The 20,765-nt window shown below is 39.5% G+C and overlaps 2 protein-coding genes across 5 annotated transcripts in view; one reads left to right on the forward strand and one right to left on the reverse strand.

Annotated features, from left to right (window-relative positions):
• The window catches only part of FAM227B (family with sequence similarity 227 member B), a gene marked incomplete at both ends in the record, with an annotated part of 224,181 nt that extends 210,478 nt beyond the window's left edge, over positions 1-13,703 (forward strand). The window contains 4 exons of the mRNA XM_079701116.1: positions 6,277-6,354; positions 7,734-7,808; positions 10,672-10,741; positions 13,581-13,703. Coding sequence (XP_079557242.1) covers positions 6,277-6,354; positions 7,734-7,808; positions 10,672-10,741; positions 13,581-13,703 — 346 coding nt within the window. The remainder of the gene's footprint in view (positions 1-6,276; positions 6,355-7,733; positions 7,809-10,671; positions 10,742-13,580) is intronic.
• Positions 13,704-14,040: 337 nt separating this feature from the next.
• The window catches only part of GALK2 (galactokinase 2), a gene marked incomplete at its 3' end in the record, with an annotated part of 140,185 nt that continues 133,460 nt past the window's right edge, over positions 14,041-20,765 (reverse strand). For all 4 annotated transcript variants that reach the window (XM_079700108.1, XM_079700106.1, XM_079700107.1 and 1 more), the window contains exon 10: positions 14,041-14,248. In XM_079700108.1, coding sequence (XP_079556234.1) covers positions 14,041-14,248 — 208 coding nt within the window. The remainder of the gene's footprint in view (positions 14,249-20,765) is intronic.

A 20,765-nucleotide genomic window follows, 5' to 3' on the forward strand; every position in this document is an offset into this window, starting at 1 on the left:
GAGACTTTAGGTTTCTCTATATAGAGTATCTTGTCATCTGCAAATGGTGACAGTTTTACCTCTTCCCTTCCAATTTGGATACCTTTTATTTCTTTTTCTTACTTGATTGCTGTGGCTACAGCTTCCAATATGATGTTGAATAGCAGTGGAGAGGGTGGGCATCCTTATCTTGTTCCTGAATTTAGCAGGAAGGCCTTCAGCTTTTCACCATTGAGTATTAGGTTGGCTGTGGGTTTGTCGTAAATGACTTTATTATGTTGAGATATGTTCCCTCTATACCCATTTTGGTGAGAGTTTTTATCATGAATGGATGTTGACTTTGGTCAAATGCTTTTTCTGTGTCTCTTGAGATTATCACGTGTTTTTTGCCTTTCCCTTTCTTAATGTGGTATATCACATTGATTTATTTGTGTATGTTGAACCATCCTTACGACCCTGGGATAAATCCAACTTCATCATGATGTAGGTCTTTTTATGTATTGTTGGGTTCAGTTTGCTAATATTTTGTTGAGGATTTTTGCATCTATATTCATCAAACATATTGGCCTGTAACTTCCTTTTCTGGTAGTGTCTTTGTTTGGTTTTGGTGTCAGGGTGATGGCTTCACAGAATGAATTTGAGAGTGTTCCTTCCTCTTCGGTTTTTTTTTTTTTTTTGAATAGTTTGAGAAGGATAGGTATAAGTTCTTTGTATGTTTGGTAGAATTCCCCAGTGAAGCCATCTGGTTCTGGATTTTTGTTTGCAGGGAGTTTTTTTAAGTTATTATTGCAGATTCTATTTTACATCTAGTGATCAGTCTGCTCAAATCATCTGTTTCTTCTTGACTCAGCTTTGGCAGGCTGTTTCTAAAAACTTGTCCATTTCTAGGTTTCCAATTTATTGGCATATAATTATTCATAGTATTCTTTTATGATTTTTTGTACTTCTGCAGTATCCATTGTTATTTCTCCACTTTCATTTCTTATTTTGTTTATTTGGGTCCTCTTTCTTTTCTTCTTGGTGAGCCTGGCTAGAGGTTTGTCGATTTTGTTTCTCTTTTCAAAAAAACAGCTCTTGGTTTCATTGATGCATTCAATTGCTATTCTTTTCTCTACTTAATTTATTTTCTCTCTGATCTTTATTATTTCCTTCCTTTTGCTGACTTTGAGTTTTGTTCTTCTCTTTTCTGATTTTTTAAGTGGTAGGTTAGGTTGTCTGAGATTTTTCTTGTTCCTTGAGGAAGGCCTGTATTACTATGAACTTCCGTTTTAGAACTGCTTTGCTGCATCCCATAGTTTTTGTAAAGTTGTGTTTTCATTGTCAATTGTCTTGAAGTATTTTCTGATTTCATTATTGACCCATTGGTTTGTTATAGCATCTTGTTTAGTCTCCATGTGTTCTCTTCCCATTTTTCTTTTTGTGGTTGATTTCTAGTTTCATACCATTGTGGTTAGAAAAGATACTTGAATTAATTTCTAGCCTCTTAAATTTGTTGAGGCTTGTTTTGTGACCTAATATGTGGTCTATCCTAGAGAATGTTCCATGCACACTTGGAAAGAATGTGTATTCTGGGTGTTTTGGATGTAGGGTCCTGTAGATATCAAATAAGTCCACCTTGTCTATTGTATCATTTAGGACCTCTGTTGCCTTATTGGTTTTCTCTCTAGAATATCTGTCCATTGATGTCAGTGGGGTTTTAAAGACTCCTACTATTGTATTCCTGTCAAGTTCTCCCTCTATGTCTGTTAGTATTTGTTTTATATCTTTCAGTGTTCCTATATTGGGTGCATGCACATTAACAAGTGTAATATCCTCTTCTTGTATTGGTCCCTTTTTCATAATATAATGTACTTCTTTGTTCCTCCTTTTGGACTTTGTTTTAAAGTCTATTTTGTCTGATATGAGTATTGCTACCCCTGCTTTCTTGTCATTTCCATTTGCATGAAATATCTTTTTCCATCTTCTTATTTTCAGTCTGTGTGTGTCTTTCGCCTTGAAGTGAGTCTCTTGTAAGTGACATATTGTAGGTTCTTGTTTTCTTATCCAATCTGCTGCTCTGTGTCTTTTGATCAGAGCATTTGTTCCATTGACATTTAAAGTAATTATTGATAGGTATGTACTTATTGCCATTTTAAACTGTGTTTTCCTGTCAATATTGTAGTTCTTTGTTTCTTCTTTTTGTTTTTTCTTTTGTGCTTTGATGGTTCTTTTGTATTATGCTTCAGTTCCTTTCTTTTTGGTATTTGTGAACCTATGGTATGTCCTTGATCTGTGGTTACCCTGGTTTTCAAGTATGTTGACCCCTAACTATATCTACTTGCTTTAAACTGATAGTCATAAAAGCTTAAACACACTCTAAACAATCCACATTTTTATAGTTCACTCCCCCACATTCTTTGATTTTGATGTCCTATTTTATATCTTATCCTTTTGCTGCTAATTGTAGTTATAATCACTTTCACAAAAAATTTTTGATTGTTTTTTAATCTATGTACTGGCTTAAGTGATCTTCAATCCTTTTATATATTTGCCTTTTCTATTGTGACTGTCCCTTTCCTATAGATTCTTGTTTCTTTTCTGTTTAGAGAAGACCCTTCAATATATCTTCTAGGATAGGTTTAGTATTGCTGAATTCTTTTGGGTTTCGCTTGTCTGAGAAATTCTTTATCTCTCCTTCTATTCTAGATGATAATCTTGCTGGGTAGAGTTGCAGGTTTTCCCTTTCAGGACTTTGAATATATCATGCCACTCCCTTCTGACCTGCAAAATTTCTGCAGAGAAATCAGCTGATAGCCTTATGGAGGTTCTCATGTAACTGACTCTTTGTTTTCTCTTGCTTTTAGAATCCTCTCTTTAAGTTTTGGCTTTTTAATTATGATATGTGTTGGTGTGGATCTGTTTGAGTTCATCTTGTTTGGGATCCTCTGTGCTTCTTGCACTTGGATATCTGTTTCTTTCTTTAGGTTTGGGAAGTTTTCAGCAATAATTTCTCCAAATACACTTTCAATCCCCTTTTCTCTCTCCTTTCCTTCTGGAACCCAGCTTATGCATAGTTTGGCATGCTTTATATTATCCTATAAATTTTGTATGCTGCTTTCATTTTATTCATTTGTCTTTCTGTCTGCTTTTCTGATTAGGTGATTTCCATTAGTATGTCCTCCAGATCACATATTCATTCTTCTGTGTTATTTAGTCTATTCATTGCTTCTAGATTTGATTTTATCTCACTGAGTTGTCTAATTTTGATTTGATATTTTCTAGTTTGTTACTACAGTGATCTGCATTTCTATCAATCTTTTAATTCCTTTAGCATTTTTATTACCTCCTTTTTGAACTCAGGGTATAGTAGACTGGTGAGGTCTGTTTCATTATTTGTTCTTTCAGGGGATTTCTTTTATTTTAATTTGGAGTAGTTTCTCTGCTTTTTCATTTTACTTAACTTTCTCTGTCTCTATGAATTTAGGAGAAACAGTTATCTACTGTGGTCTTGAAGGGGTATTTTTATTTGGAAGCATCCCTGTGTAGACTGTGAATCCAATATTCTGGTGCGAGGGCTGGTTTCATATAGGGGTACCAGCCACATCTTTCCTCAGAGTTTGCTGGTTGTTATCCCCTTGATAGGGGAGTAACTGGTGAGGTGTCCAGAGCCTATGCTCTGGGTGGGGCCTCCTCCTTGCTCTGTGGCTGTTACAGCCCTGTCAGCGGTGGTGTCTGCTCCCCAGTTGTCAGAGTAAAAGCTCCGAGGGTCAGGTTCACTCAGGCTCCTTTGACCTTGAGTGCGTGACCTGCTCCACAGGTGACTGCTGAAGCAACTGAGGCCCGTGTCGTCACAGCGAATCTATGCACTACCCATGCAGACATCTGCAGTTCTGTCTAGAAGCAGCCAAATGCCACATCTCTTTTCCTGTTATGTTTATCCCAGGCCTAGTGCTAGGCTGTGGTGTGGAATGGGCTGGTGCTGGGGGCTGGGACTTTGTGGCTTCAGGAACCAAGGTGGTTGTGCTGCTGCCTGAGAACTAGGCTGCCTCTGTTCCAGACCTCTCCAAGGACCTGTCCGTGCCAGATGCTGCTCCAAGTTGTGGTGTGGGGTGGGCAGAGCCAGTGAACTCCCTTTGGGAAACCAACCACTGCATACTCCTACCCAGGGGCTCTCCATCTGAGACTCAGCACCCCCTGAGCATCTCTGTGGCATCACCCTTTGCAGGCGCCGACAAAATCCACCACAGCTGGACCCACCCCTGCCATGCAAGCAGTGACAAAGAGCTCTGCAGTCTGGCCCGGACTATACCCCAGGCCCTCTGAGCTATCTCCACTAAGCTAGATAGAGTCCTCTCCCAGGGTCTGTCTGCCAGAGATTCAGCGCTTAGCCATTGCACATATTTGTAGCCCTGCCCGATGCACGCCTGATATTGGGAAGTGTGGCAAGCCAGCTGCCAATCTCTCTCTGTCCTGATTGTCAGCAAGCCAGCACACACGCACTCCTCACAAGTAGAGTCTGGGCTTCTCCAGCCCCTCTATCTGTCCCAGCAGATTTCCCAGCAGGCAAGGGGGCTCCCCAGGGTCTGCCCATGTAGACCTTTTCTCCTTTATAGATCCCTCCCAGGGACACCAGTCCTGTCCTGATTCCTTTTTTTCCTTCCTACTCAGTTATGTGGAGATCTTTCTTGCAGCTTTGGTTATATAGGAGATCTTCTGCCAGTCTCCAGCTGGTTTCCTGTGAGAAATGTTCCACATGTGGATGTATTTTTGATGTGTTTATGGGGGAAGGTGAGCACCACATTCTCCCCTCTGCCATCTTGATCCCCCTCCAGGCTTATCTCCTTCTTTAAGGAAAACCATACTCTAAAACCTAGCTATGATGAAGGGGTTAAAGTAAACTTGGAATGCATCATAAAGAGCAGCGGACTTCTCCGTAAAATGTATTTCAGAGAATTCCTATCCTATTCAGGATAACATAATCATCCAGACCCTCGCAAACTCTGTGCTTAGTAGGATGGAGTATGGTCTGCTATCAACACTGCTTCCCAGCAACTTAGTGATGCTGTTAAGGAACCTTCTTAAACAGGTTCTATGGCTGGCAGAGAGAATTTATCACCCTGGCATTGCTGAGAAAGTCATCTGGAGTGCACAGAAAACAAATATTCTTTTCCTTGATTCTAAGACCTTAATATTCAAATTATAAGTGATTGAAGATATTTTCTGAGTAGTTTAGAGTGTCATAGGAAAGACATAAATTTTATTCAAGTTTATTGTGAGAATCTTTGTTGTGGAGCCATTCATGTTTTTCCTTCTGGTTATCTCAACTGAGATATAATACTCAGGAAATTAAGGTTATAAGGTTAAGTGCCTATGTGGTCTTGTCCCAGGGACCAGATCCACTGAGCTTTTCCTAACATTCTTATACCAGATAATTAAGATTAAAATGAGCATCAAGGACATTCTTGAAGGGAGCATAAATGTGTTTTAAATGAGCAAATTGCATTCAGAGAAAGATGGAGGTAATACTGAAGTGTGGTTCAGGTTGGAGGGTGGGACCATGGGAGGACAGACTCATTCCCTACATCTTGGTGACTGCAGAGGTTTAAGAGCTCCTAGTTTACCAGTGAGGCTAAGGTCTTAACACAAGATGAGAGCTGCCTCCTTGTGTCATTTACCAGTTGCCACTTCAGAGGAAGCGTCTGCTTTCCAGACACAGACATGGGTTAAGACCAGCATTAGGGACAGAGCCACAGGCTGTACCAGAAACGGACAGTAGAAGAGCCCCAGCCACATTAGCAGAACATTTTTACCTTCTGCCTATCATCCTTTTCCATGCAGTTAGCAGAGGTCGGGCTAACTGAGGCAGCCAACATATGCTGCCAGTCACCTCCAGAGCCTCTCAGAAGTCAAGAGACTTTGAAGTTCTCAGTATATGTAGAAATGAAGAAATGTCTAAACAGAGTTACAAAATGTACATTTTAAATTTTACATTTAACAAATCGCTTCCTGTAAAGCACACCAAAAAAACATGAAAATAGTAATTACGGGATTTATGAAACTACTAAGTCCTTGTGCGCTATGGATCGTGTGGTCCAGATAATGGGATATAAGTTTAAAGTAGTCTGATGGGTATTGTCTCCTTTTGGTCCTTTCAGTGCAACGCCAGACATAATATTCTTGTTTATACTTGAGACCCTTCATGACTGGGAAGCCCAGGCAAGATGGCTCCCTGAGTCCCCCTGTGAAGGATACTCTCCCAAGTTAACCTCTCCCAAGTTTTCCTAGTTGAAAATCTTTCCTTAACCATAAGCCTATCACACCACCTGCTCCAACTTATTGTGATATTCTAAAGGAGGCAAAAAGACAATTTGCAAACAACCAAAAGGATTTTAGAATGTAAGTTGACTCCATACTATTGATAAATATAAAATCATAGAATCCTTTAGAGCTGTAAGCAATCATAGAAATTATCTACAACTAAGCTTCTTATTTTACCGATTAGGAGAGTCGCCTCTGAGCATCTTATAGACTCGGAGATTCTTTTCAGGTAGGTGTCAAAGGATGTATGTTGTAACCATGGAGACACGGCACATGTCAGGGATTGAAAAAAGGAAGGAAGCTTTCCTGTGGTCTGGCTGGGGGGATGCACCCCAACGTGGAGAGACCAGGAGAGAGTTCCCAGGAAGAGAGACTGGAGTATTGTTCATTTACAAAGATAAGCCCTGGAAGAAGAACAGAAAGGTTGTCTGTAATAGAAGGAGTTCCTTGTAGCTGGGGTGGCAGCAGGGGTGATATGGAGGAAAGCAAGGCAAGGAGTTCTTTTCGGAAACGTTTTTTGGGGAAACATTTTAAGTTTTTTGTGCTTAACTAAAATGATTACTCTTGGCCAGTTATGGTATTATTATGTGCCAGGAAGCGAGAAATGGCTTAATGAGGATGTCCATCGATTTTTTTTTTTTTTTTTTTTTTTTTTTTTTTTTGTGGTACGCGGGCCTCTCACTGTTGTGGCCTCTCCCGTTGCGGAGCACAGGCTCCGGATGCGCAGGCTCAGCAGCCATGGCTCACGGGCCCAGCCGCTCCGCGGCATATGGGATCCTCCCAGACCGGGGCACGAACCCGTATCCCCTGCATCGGCAGGCGGACTCTCAACCACTGCGCCACCAGGGAGGCCCTCCATCGATTTTTATGAGGACAAATTGGCAGGGTCCAATTCTTCTGTCTGTGATATCAAGGTCACTGCCTAGCTGTCTTATTGCCTTAAAGGGGAGAAAGGATGGGCATCCTATCCTTTGGGTACCTGATGCTGTTCCGGAAACACATCAAGAGAGGTAAACAGAAGAGCAGCCAGCCTTGTCCTACCCAGCAGGCAGGACAGAAGTCTGAGCCTCTACTTTCCCTGGGGCCCCATTCCCTTCCCACTGACATACACACATGCACATGCACACACACAGACACACACACAGAGCCCTTAGATTCCCTATTTTCAGTGGGAAGGACAGGGATGGGCACCTTGTAAGAGGGCCCATGTGGGAACAGCAAGGTGGAGTCCAGGCTGTACTCAGCTGACATGGGTGATGCCTTTGGCACATGTTTATAAGGGGCAGTGTGCTGGGGGATTCCTCATACCACGTGGTGCATTGGGAGGGGATGCTGAAGAACTGTTTTGTAATGGACCTTTACTGATATGTGGAAGGCAGCAAATTGTTGATTTATTCTTTCTTAATGAGAATTGCCTGCTTTATTTTAAAATTTAACTCCAAACTTTGACTTTATAGAGAAAAGCACATAATTAATGAAGAAATAAAACTCCTAAGACAGCGACAGGAAAGAGTTGACAAGGAGCTTCATAGGTTTGTTTCTTATTCAACTCGTAGTGCTTAAAAACATTTTAATTGAACAAATGTGTTACATAAACCACAATAGGTTTAATATGTAAAAATTCATTAACTGGAATATCTGCAGAAGTTTTCTACTCCATAGTTCATCAAGAGTAACACGAACTTTTTTATCCACATAATCACTTACTCTAATTTAATTAATTGCTAAACATTATCATCATCTCCTTTTACTCTACCAGACATAGGACTTAAGCTGAGGGCCTTTTAAATATAGACTCATAACCACGGGAAGATGTAAATTAGAAAAACAACCTATTTAGCTGGTCTCAGGCTAGTTCTTTGTCCCTTTCTGCCCCTGCTGCTTCCCTTATACATACAAACATTGTACCCCACTGAAACAAGGAAAGTTGGGCATCTTTGTTTATTTTATTACAGTGTAAAAAAGAAAACCATAAAGTGTTGGGACTAACCCAACACTTCCAGTACATCCACATAGGCAAGAATAAATGTCAGATGAGTACAGCCCTTCAAATAAACCCCTGTGGGAAACCACAATTTTGTGCCAGTCATGCTGCCATAATTCTAATTGCTATTTTGGAACTTATAAAGCTAGTCTCCCAGTCACATAGGAAATTCAACTCATTATGTTAAAATCTTACTTCATTTTTCACTAAAAATTTTATCACCCAGCTTTCCCCTTCACAACCTAAGATCTGACTCCAGATGACTTTTACCAGTTCCCAAAAATCAAATCTATAGAGAACAGGATTTCTCACCACTCAAGATATGCAAAAGGATGCAGACTGGTTTTCAGAGCAACTCACAAGAAGAAGCACTCAAATGTGTTTTATGCGATGGCATATTGCTGGAGAAAGTGAAGGGGAAAATACTCATTTGGATATATAACTCCCACGTGCCTGTTAAATTTATAGGCACAGTGTCCAAGTTTCTATCTGTAATCTTCAAAAAAAGATAGTCATGGAAAGGAAATATAGAAAGATGGGAGATTGGGTAGTGGTGACGCTTGCAAAACTTTGTGAATATACTAAAACCTACTGAATTGTATACTTTGAAAGGGTGGATTTTAGGTTATGTAACATATCAACAAAGCTGTTATTAAAAACAAAAGAAGAGGGCTTCCCTGGTGGCGCAGTGGTTGAGAGCCCGCCTGCCGATGCAGGGGACACGGGTTCGTGCCCCGGTCTGGGAAGATCCCACATGCTGCAGAGTGGCTAGGCCCGTGAGCCATGGCCACTGAGCCTGCGCGTCTGGAGCCTGTGCTCCGCAACAGGAGAGGCCACAATAGCGAGAGGCCTGTGTACCGCAAAAAAAAAAAAAAAAAAAAAAAGAGGGAACTGTAAATTAAAGTGGGTTGGAAAATGTAAAATAGATAGCTAGTGGGAAGCAGCTGCATAGCACAGGGAGATCAGCTCGGTGCTTTGTGACCACCTAGAGGGGTGACACACAAGAGGGAGGAGATATGGGGATATATGTATATGTATAGCTGATTCACTTTGTTATACAGCAGAAATTAACACACCATTGTAAAGCAATTATACTCCAATAAAGATGTTTAAAAACATGATACAATAAAAAAATACAGTTACTCTAAAAAAATAAAAGTGGGTTGGAAGATGGATTGATTTTAACAAAGTGAGATGAACCAGTCTCAGGATGACTTGAAGTCAAGAAGATTCTAAGAGTGTGTACTGAAAAAAGGGCACCAGGGATATTTAAATAGGACTATGAGGAAAAGACTCAGAGCCAGATTTTAGAAAAGCAGGGAAGAATAGTCCAAAAGGGTAGTAAGAAGTGAGGAGAAAACCTAGGTTGAGGAGATAAAATTGGCAGAGATAAAGTAGAGAAAGAGTAAGGGAGTATTTGTTAGTCAGAGAACACTAACACAAGAGGCCCCTCAGAGGTAGCCCTACTGGGTGCCCTCAGGGGACCCCTAGGCTAAATGATAGAGAAACCTAGAGCAGGCCTTATAGGGGTTTAGCTAATCCAAAGTTCATGCTTCAGCAAAGTGTATTTGGAATTTTTAGAAAATTTCACTTCCTACAGATTTCACAGAATAATTTCAAATGTTTCACTTGAAAATCGCCAGTGAAATCAATAGCCTTATACCATTTTTCATTTTTCTTTCTCTCATCTGTGTTTCTCTTGCTGTCTCTCCCTTGTCCTAAGTCCCTACCGTTCCTTGCCTGGCCTACCTCTGCTTCTGTCTTTATCCGTAGATCTCTGGAAAGTTTCCTGCTGCCTCCTCAATTCAACTATTCAACTCCTTAAAAATATTTCTTGAATGAGTACGTGGTGACAGAAATCATGATAGATTCCTGGATCCCCACCCTTGATGAGCTTACAGTCTAGTAAGCGCCCCTCTCACCCTTTATCCTTTTCCATCTCTCTTTCTCTCTCTCCCCCAGATATTTTCCAGGCCAGTCCCTTTTACTCTTCCCTCCCCAGCGGCTCATCTTAAAATCTGCACTGGAGCCCAGTGAGTGGAATTAGTTGAGGGAATACTTACTGTGTGAACCATCTCACTGAAGAGGATGCTTCACTGCTGGGATGCAGTGTCACACAGTGGTTAGAATAGAGGGCGCAAGTCACACTGCTTGGGTTCAAATTCTCTATTACTTGCTAGCTGTATGACTGTGGACAGGTTAGTTAACCTATCTGAGCCTCTTTCCTCATCTATAACATAGGATAATAGTAGTACCTACTTCCTAAGATTGTTGTCAGAGTAACTGAATTAATATATGTAAAGTGGTGGCAAATGCCCAGCATATTAAACTCTTCGTAAATCGTGGCTCTTAGTTGGTGTCAGTATGAAAACACTTAGTTTGGTTACCAATTTTCTTTCTTTCATGATTAGGCTCCAAGCAAAGGCTACCAAGAAACCTTACGAAGTTAAGAATGATTTTGAGAATTTCCTACAAAAACTGGTAAGTTTTTTTCTGAAAATAATTGAGAATTCTCTCTCTAGCTTCTCTTATATAGACTAGAAAATATTTAATAAGCAATGTATGGTTTCACATCCAAGTTACAGTGTCAGGATGGAATACATTCTTGTTATTTAATCATCCACTTGCACATTTAGGGTAATCTCTCTCTCATGTATTAGTGACAACCTCATGCTCACTCATCCCCATCCCTTGCTTCTGACCAGAAGCATTTTATGCAACTGAAAACCTCCAAATGCAGAATTTCCAACTAATAGAAAATTATTGGTATTTGAAGTCATATTTTATTTCCCATTAATAATTCAACAAAAATATATTGGATTCCAACTACTGTGTTAGATGAATGATTCTTGCCCTCGATTAACAGAAATGTAAGAAATGATAAGGTTTAAACAGTACTCAAATGTAAGAAAGAAAGAAAAGGAAGGACATGGTCCCATCTTTCCAGTTTTCTTTGTCCCCTTCCCTTCTGCTCCACCTTAACTTACAGGCAGTCGTATTAAATCTAAAGGTCCTTCCTCCCTTCCAACAAGAAAGAACATGTAGAAAATAGTGTACAATAAATCTGAAGGTTGGACAATCTGAGGTAAGGAATAAGAGAGAGCTTTTCATTTTCAGCATGTCAGGCTTCCATGCAAAAATCTAGAGCAATCCTCATTGGCTACTGATGTGATGTCAAAAACAGGGGTCAAATAATCTAACCAAATTCCTATGAGCCAGAAAGGTAATGGAAAGCGGTAATATTGTTGGGTGTTTAATATTAAACAAATATTGGGTGTTTAATATTAAATAAATAGTACTATTCTTTATTCCACAAAAAAAATTATTTCTCCCGTTTTTTCATGGTCTCTCTTAACTGCTACTGCTAGAGACATGGGTACAGAGAAATATTTATTTAGTATAAGAAAACTGTGCAAGTGTACTGGTAAAGGGCAAGTGACCTCAGCTGGTAAATAGTAAACGGCCTGAGTCTTAGAGAAACTATAGGAGCTATGGACACCATAGCACACTGGAGAGTCTGTGCCTCAGCGAAACAAAGCAACTACTTCCTCACCTCTAGTTCATTGTGGCTCTGCAGGAATAGAGGCCAAAGTGTTATCAGATCTTCCACCATTTGTAATCCAGATTCTTCTGTAAAATTCCTGTTTAGGACTCAAGTTTTTAAATACCCCTAGAGGCCAAACTAAATAAATCTGCAGACCAGACGAGGCCTATGGTCTGCTGGTTTGCAATCCCTGGTCTAAATGCTGGACTTGGAGCTCTTCAAAAGCTGGCTCCAGCCAGTATAGCCAATCTTATTCTCCACTATATCCCAAGGCAAACCCTTCACTCCCACTGAGTCTTCCCAACATATCATGTTTACCCATAATCATATACTTTGCTTATCTGCCATGCCTACTCCCCAGCTTTCAAATTCTATTCATCCTTTAAGGCCCTGCTCAAATTGCATCTTCTACATGAAGCTTTTTTCCAGGGGCCCTAGCCCCATCCTTTCCAGGCAAGTTCAGTATCTCTCATAATTTCTAGAATAACACTTGGTGATGGTTTCATTGGAAAATAGTTCTTTTCTTCAAGCCAGACAACAAGACAAATATGGGAGTAGATTCTGGCTTAGAACAACTATGTCCTCCAAAGCAGAGCATGCACTAGAAATTTTTACTTACCTATTTTGTAAAGAAGGTATCTCATGGTGAAAAATTTAAAGGCAAGTGCCATTTTTTTTTTACAGTAATCCAGGCATCTTCAAAGAATTATATCGACCACAGATCTTCTGTGGAAAATGGAAAGGTTTTAAAAAGCAAAGGATTATCATTTTAAATCAATTTTTAAAATTCAAAATTAACAAATTTGACTTAAGCTTTCTTAAGTACTTACCTTTCTCCTAAGAATGAAAATGCACCAGAACTTTATTTTAGAATAGAATAATGGATTTCCTAGTACTTTATATGACTGCTGTCCTTCGAGAAATGTAACAACCAGCTTTGCCTCAGCTTCTCTGAAACTGAGATTCAAGATGATGATGTCCAGTCTTTTTGCTCATTAATGTGCAACTCAATCATAGAATAATAGAAAATTGTGATAAACTTCTGGTTCATGCCATATGACTGCTGGTCTCCCAATTATCTGTGTCACAAAATGCTTTTCGGTCTAAATCTTCATATAATTCAGGAAAGCCTTCCTGTAGTCTATCCGTGAGAGAGAGCCACTCATTTACCATCACCACATGGCCAAACTTTCTGCCCATTTTGATAAACATATACAGGCACCCACCAATACCCCTACCCAATCCCAGAACCCACGCTCAGCCTTTTCATACTTTCACCCTCATGCCTCACACCTGCCCTACATTGGTCCACATATACAAACAAGCTTTGCTAGACACACAACGAAGATGCAAGTCACAGATGGATTTTCCTAGAATAGTAAACATGCCTCCTGGATTAGAGAGGCATTTGAGAAAAGGTAGGATAGAGTGGGAAGAAAGTAAATTCCATGAACAAATTGAATTATCTGAATTAACATCCAGATAATTCTCTATGTCAATGTGAATAGAGATAAAAACTTGAAGTGTCTTTTATCTAAGTTTCCCTATTATGACAGGGAAAGCTCAGGGCCAAAAGAATTGAAAGTGATTGTTTATATGATATCACATGGTTTAAAAAAAATGAAATGAGCCTGGGATTTTCTTCCTAAATCCATCTTTTGAAAAAAAAATTTTTTTAAGTGATCCTCCTCATCTTGATAACTGGGGGAATCTCACTTTCAAGTATACAGTATCCAGGAAAATCTGTGAATCCTTAATAACGTATTATTTTAATAGCGTTCTGAAGCCCAAACTGAGAGAAAACTTCTGGCATCACTATCATCATCATCATCAACAACAGAAGACTTCAACCCTGAGGAAGAAGAATGCCAAGAGAAACCAGAAATAAACTGTATTTAAGAATGTATGTTTAATTCAAGTACAATCCATGAGGTCAGTATTGATGGTCTTTTACCATTTGTTTTTAAAAATCTTGAAATCAATACATCCAGTAAATTATCTTAAGAGATCTGTCCAAGCATAATTTTGGCTCTTATTGGTAGAAAACATATTTTAAGATGGAAAAATAATCATTATGAAGCATAGGGAGCTTTCAACCATTTCTTTCGAAATACATCTTGATAATAGCAACCGTTCATCATAATGCAAAACAGAAAGAGGATTAATTTGCTGTGGCATAGAAGTCCTGCCAGTTCCTAAATGCTCTAAATAGTTTCTTGGAGATTTTTTACATTGTTTAGGCCTCAAGGAAAACCAAAGCTCCATCTCCAGGTTTGGTAGCAAACAAACTCTGCTTCTCAGGCACTAAGCTTCGATTGCTCCTCTGGTAATAAGCTTCGTGCACATTTGCTAGGAAGCTGGACAGCTTGTCAGCAGGTACTATCGATACTGTGCAGCCTCCCCATCCTGCTCCCGTAAGTCGTGATCCTTGAGCCCCAAATTTCCTAAAACAATGAGAAAAAAAAATTAGAACCTGAAAATGAAAATGAGTGATTTTCCTGGTGCTTTAGAAAAGACAGCATCTCCAAGAACTAAGAAGAGATTATGTGGTGTGTTTTGTCGGGTTTTTTTTCAGTACTGTCAAACATTTTAGGACATTAAGAAATTTATACTATTGTTTGAAGGTGATCTGAAATTTAATTGTATCTAAAACTAGCCCCCAGTTTTGGCTCTTAAGTAGTAAAAGTCAGTAGTACTCCTGTTTCATAAGGGCTGGCAATAACCCACTGTAGTATTGATTCCATAAAGCCACCACTTGAAGAGTTGTATAGCAAGCCTATAGGTGATCAGGAAGAGGGAGTAAAAAGAAAACAGGCAATGGACATGATCAACATGATGAATCAGAAGGTTGCTCCATATGAGGGCAAATCAAAATTTAAAGTGCAAGTCTTATATATACAAGTGAGAGCTTCCTCTGGTGGCTATTTAAGCTGCATTCAGTCCCCTAGAACAGATAGCCTAGATTTCTGCTGAATAAATTTATCAACAAAGAATGTGTTACTAAACTCTAAATTAGTTTGTCTGTTCAATCTCTAAAGGGAAATTATGCAGACCTTTCCACAGAGGATAGTGGCTTCTGCAGGTCCATCCCCATTTTCCCTGCACCTTCAGGAGCTGGCTGGTCTGACAAATGGACTCAGAATTTATCATCAGACAAAACGTGTGATTGAGATGGAAACTACTATATAAGCCACCACAGAGCAAGAGGTAATTTTAGTCAGTCACCATAAACCAGGCACAGTTTCAAACCTTGTACAAAAGTGAAAGGCCCTGCACAAAGTACAAGGATCACTCATCTTTAAAACATGCAATTTATCCTGACAATAACAGTTAATGTATCAACAGGAAGACACTGAACTCACCAAAAAAGATATCCCACATCCAAAGACAAAGGAGAGGCCACAATGAGATGGTAGAAGGGGGCACAATCACAATAAAATCAAATCCCATAACTGCTGGGTGGGTGACTCACAAACCAGAGAACACTTATACCACAGAATTCCACCCACTGGAGTGAAGGTTCTGAGCCCCATGTCAGGCTTCCCAACCTGGGGGTCTGGCAACAGGAGGAGGAATTCCTAGAGAATCAGACTTTGAAGGCTAGTGGGATTTGATTGCAGGACTTCGACAGGACTGGGGGAAACAGAGATTCCATTCTTGGAGGGCACACACAAAGTAGTGTGCCCATCAGGACCCAGGGGAAGGAGCAGTGACCCCGTAGGAGACTGAATCAGACCTACCTGCTAGTGTGGGAGGGTCTCCTGCAGAGGCGGGGGTTGGCTGTGTCTCACCGTGAGGACAAGGACACTGGCAGCAGAAGTTCTGGGAAGTACTCCTTGGCGTGAGCCCTCCCAGGGTCCACCATTAGCCCCACCAAAGAGCCCAGGTAGGCTCCAGTGTTGGGTCTGCTCAGGCCAAACAACCAAGAGGGAGGGAACCCAGCCCCACCCATCAGCAGACAAGCTGATTAAAGTTTTACTGAGCTCTTCCTCAGAGCGACAGCCAGCTCTACCCACCACCAGTCCCTCCCATCAGGAAACATGCACAAGCCTCTTAGATAGCCACATCCACCAGAGGGCAGACAGCAGAAGCAAGAAGAACTACAATCCTGCAGCCAGTGGAACAAAAACCACATTCACAGAAAGATAGACAAGATGAAAAGGCAGAGGGCTATGTACCAGATGAAGGAACAAGATAAAACCCCAGAAAAACAACTAAATGAAGTGCAGATAGGCAACCTTCCAGAAAAAGAATTCAGAATAATGATAGTGAAGATGATCCAGGACCTTGGAAAAAGAATGGAGGCAAAGATCGAGAAGATGCAAGAAATGTTTAACAAAGACCTAGAAGAATTAAAGAACAACCAAACAGAGATGAACAATACAATAACTGAAATGAAAACTACACTAGAAGGAATCAATAGCAGAATAACTGAGGCAGAAGAACAGATAAGTGACCTGGAAGACAGAATGGTGGAATTCACTGCTGTGGAACAGAATAAAGAAAAAAGAATGAAAAGAAATGAAGACAGCCTAAGAGACCTCTGGGACATTAAACACACCAACAATCACATTATAGGGGTCCCAGAAGGAGAAGAGAGAGACAACGGGCCTAAGAAAATATTTGAAGAGATTATAGTTGAAAACTTCCCTAACATGGGAAAGGAAATAGCCACCCAAGACCAGGTAGCGCAGAGAGTCCCATACAGGATAAAGCCGAGGAGAAGCATGCCAAGACACATAGTAATCAAATTAGCAAAAATTAAAGACAAAGAAAAATTATTGAAAGCAGCATGGGAAAAACAACAAATAACATACAAGGGAACTCCCATAAGGTTAACAGCTGATTTCTCAGCAGAAACTACAAGCCAGAAGGGAGTGGCATGACATATTTAAAGTGATGAAAGGGAAGAACCTACAAACAACATTACTCTACCCAGTAAGGATCTCATTCATATATGATGGAGAAATCAAAAGCTTTACAAACAAGCAAAAGCTAAGAAAATTCAGCACCACCATACTAGCTGTACAACAGTTGCTAAAGGAACTTCTGTAAGTGGGAAATACAAGAAAAGGACCTACAAAAACAAACGTAAAACAATTAAGAAAATGGTAATAGGAACATAAATATCAATAATTACCTTAAAGGTGAATGGATTAAATGCTCCAACCAAAAGACACAGGCTTGTTGAATGGATCCAAAAACAAGATCCATATATATGCTGTCTACAAGAGACCCACTTCAGACCTAGGGACACATACAGACTGAAAGTGAGGGGATGGAAAAAGATATTCCATGCAAATGGAAATCAAAAGAAAGCTGGAGAAGCAATACTCATATCAGATAAAATAGACTTTAAAATAAAGAATGTTACAAGACACAAGGAAGGACACTACATAATGATCAAGGGATCAATCCAAGAAGAAGATATAACAATTATAAATATATATGCACCCAACATAGGAGCACCTCAACACATAAGGCAACTGGTAACAGCTATAAAAGAGGACATCGACAGTAACACAATAATAGTGTGGGATATTAACACCTCACTTACACCAATGGACTGATCATCCAAACAGAAAATTAATAAGGAAACACAAGCTTTAGATGACACAATAGACCAGATAGATTTAATTGATATTTATAGGACAGTCCATCCAGAAACAGCAGATTACACTTTCTTCTCAAGTGAGCACAGAACATTTTCCAGGATAGATCATATCTTGGGTCACAAATCAAGACACAGTAAATTTAAGAAAATTGAAATCATATCAAGCATCTTTTCTGACCACAATGCTATGAGATTAGAAGTGAATTACAGGGAAAAGAATGTAAAAAACACAAACACATGGAGACTAAACAATATGTTACTAAATAACCAAGAGATCACTGAAGAAATCAGAGAGGAAATCAAAAAATACCTAGACCAAATGACAATGAAAAAATGATGATCCAAAACCTATGGGATGCAGCAAAAGCACTTCTAAGAGGGAAGTTTAGAGCTATACAAGCCTACCTCAAGAAACAAGAAAAATCTCAAATAAACAATTTAACCTTACACCTAAAGGAATTAGAGAAAGAAGAACAAACAAAACCCAAAGTTAGCAGAAGCAAAGAAATCATAAAGATCAGAGCAGAAATAAATGAAATAGAAACAAACTATAGCAAAGCTCAATAAAACTAAAAGCTGGTTCTTTGAGAAGATAAACAAAATTGATAAACCATTAGCCAGATTCATCAAGAAAAAGAGGGAGAGGACTCAAGTCAATAAAATTAGAAATGAAAAAGGAGAAGTAAAAACAGACACCACAGAAATACAAAGCATCCTCAGAGACTACTACAAGCAACCCTAGGCCAATAAAATGGACAACCTGGAAGAAATGGACAAATTCTTAGAAAGGTATAACCTTCCAAGGCTGAACCAGGAAGAAATAGAAAATAAGAACAGACCAATCACAAGTAATGAAATTGTAACTGTGATTAAAAATCTTCCAACAAACAAAAGTCCAGGACCAGATGGCTTCACAGGTGAATTCTATCAAACATTTAGAGAAGAGCTAACACCCATCCTTCTCAAACTCTTCCAAAAACTTGCAGAGGAAGGGACACTCCCAAACTCATTCTATGAGGCCACCATCACCCTGATACCAAAACCAGACAAAGATAGTAGAAAAAAGGAAAATTACAGACCAATATCACTGATGAATATAGATGCAAAAATCCTCAACAAAATACTAGCAAACAGAATCCAACAACACATTTAAAGGATCATACACCATGATCAAGTGGGATTTGTCCCAGGGATGCAAGGATTCTTCAATATACGTAAATCAATCAATGTGATAAACCATATTAACAAATCGAAGAATAAAACGCATATGATCATCTCAATAGATGCAGAAAAAGCTTTTGACAAAATTCAGCACCCATTTATGATAAAAACTCTCCAGAAAGTGGGCATAGAGGGAACCTACCTCAACATAATAAAGGCCATATATGACAGACCCACAGCAAACATCATTCTCAATGGTGAAAAACTGAAAGCATTGCCTCTAAGATCAGGAACGAGACAAGGATGTCGTCCACTCTCACCACTATTATTCAACATAGTTTTGGAAGTCCTAGCCATGGTAATCAGAGAAGAGAAAGAAATAAAAGCAATACAAATTGGAAAAGAAGAAGTAAAACTGTCACTGTTTGCAGATGACATGATACTATACATAGAGAATTCTAAAGATGCCACCAGAAAACTACTTGAGCTAATCAATGAATTTGGTAAATTTGCAGGATACAAAATTAATGCATTCTTATAGACTAATGATAAAAAATCTGAAAGAGAAATGAAGGAAACACTCCCATTTACCACTGCAACAAAAAAGAATAAAATACCTAGGAATAAACCTACCTAGGGAGACAAAAGGCCTGTATGAAGAAAACTGATGAAAGAAATTAAAGATGAAACAAACAGATGTAGAGATATACAATGTTGTTGGATTGGATGAATCAATATTGTGAAAATGACTATACTACCCAAAGCAATCTACAGATTCAATGCAATCCCTATCACATTACAAATTGCATTTTTTACAGAACTAGAACAAAAAATCTTAAGATTTCTATGGAGATACAAAAGACCCCGAACAGCCAAAGCGGTCTTGAGGGCAAAAAACGGAGCTGAAGGAATCAGGCTCCCGGTCTTCAGACTAAACTATGAAGCTACAGTAATCAAGATAATATGGTACTGGCACAAAAACAGAAATATAGATCAATGGAACAAGATAGAAAGCCCAGAGGTAAACCCACGCACCTATGGTCAATTAATCTATGACAAAGGAGGCAAGGATATACAACGGAGAAAAGACAGTCTCTTCAATAAGTGGTGCTGGGAGAACTGGACAGCTACATGTAAAAGCATGAAATTATCTCACACCGGTCAGCACGGCCATCATCAGAAAATCTACAAACAATAAATGCTGGAGAGGGTGTGGAGAAAAGGGAACACTCTTGCACTGCTGGTGGGAATGTGAATTGGTACAGCCACTATGGAGAACAGTGTGGAGGTTCCTTAAAAAACTACAAATGGAACTGCCATATGACCCAGCAATCCCACTACTGGGCATATACCCTGAGAAAACCATAATTCAAAAAGACTCATGTACCAAAATGTTCACTGCAGCTCTATTTACAATAGCCAGGAGATGGAAACAACCTAAGTGTCCGTCATCGGATGAATGGGTAAAGAAGATGTGGCACATATATACAATGGAATATTACTCGGCCATAAAAAGAAACAAAATTGAGCTATTTGGGATGAGGTGGATGGACGTAGAGTCTGTCATACAGAGTGAAGTAAGTCAGAAAGAGAAGGACAAATACCGTATGCTGACACATATATATGGAATTTAAGAAAAAAAATGTCATGAAGAACCTAGGGGTAAGACAGGAATAAAGATACAGACCTACTAGAGAATGGACTTGAGGATATGGGGAGGGGGAAGGGTAAGCTGTGACAAAGTGAGAGAGTGGCATGGACATGTATACACTACCAAACGTAAAATAGATAGCTAGTGGGAAGCAGCTGCATAGCACAGGGAGATGAGATTGGTGCTTTGTGACCACCTAGAGGTGTGGGAAGGGGAGGGTGGGAGGGAGGGAGACGCAAGAGGGAAGAGATATGGGAACATATGTATATGTATAACTGATTCACTTTGTTATAAAGCAGAAACTAACACACCATTGTAAAGCAATTATACTCCAATAAAGATGTAAAAAAAAAAAACAAAAAAAAAAGAACACTCTCTTAACACCATACACAAAAATAAACTCAAAATGGATTAGAGACCTAAATGTAAGACCGGACACTATAAATCTCCTAGAGGAAAACATAGGAAGCACACTCTTTGACATAAATCAGAGCAAGATCTTTTTTGATCCACCTCCTAGAGTAATGGAAATAAA

This window comes from Hyperoodon ampullatus (assembly GCF_949752795.1).
Source record: "Hyperoodon ampullatus genome assembly, chromosome: 3".
NCBI classification, from domain to species: domain Eukaryota; kingdom Metazoa; phylum Chordata; class Mammalia; order Artiodactyla; family Ziphiidae; genus Hyperoodon; species Hyperoodon ampullatus.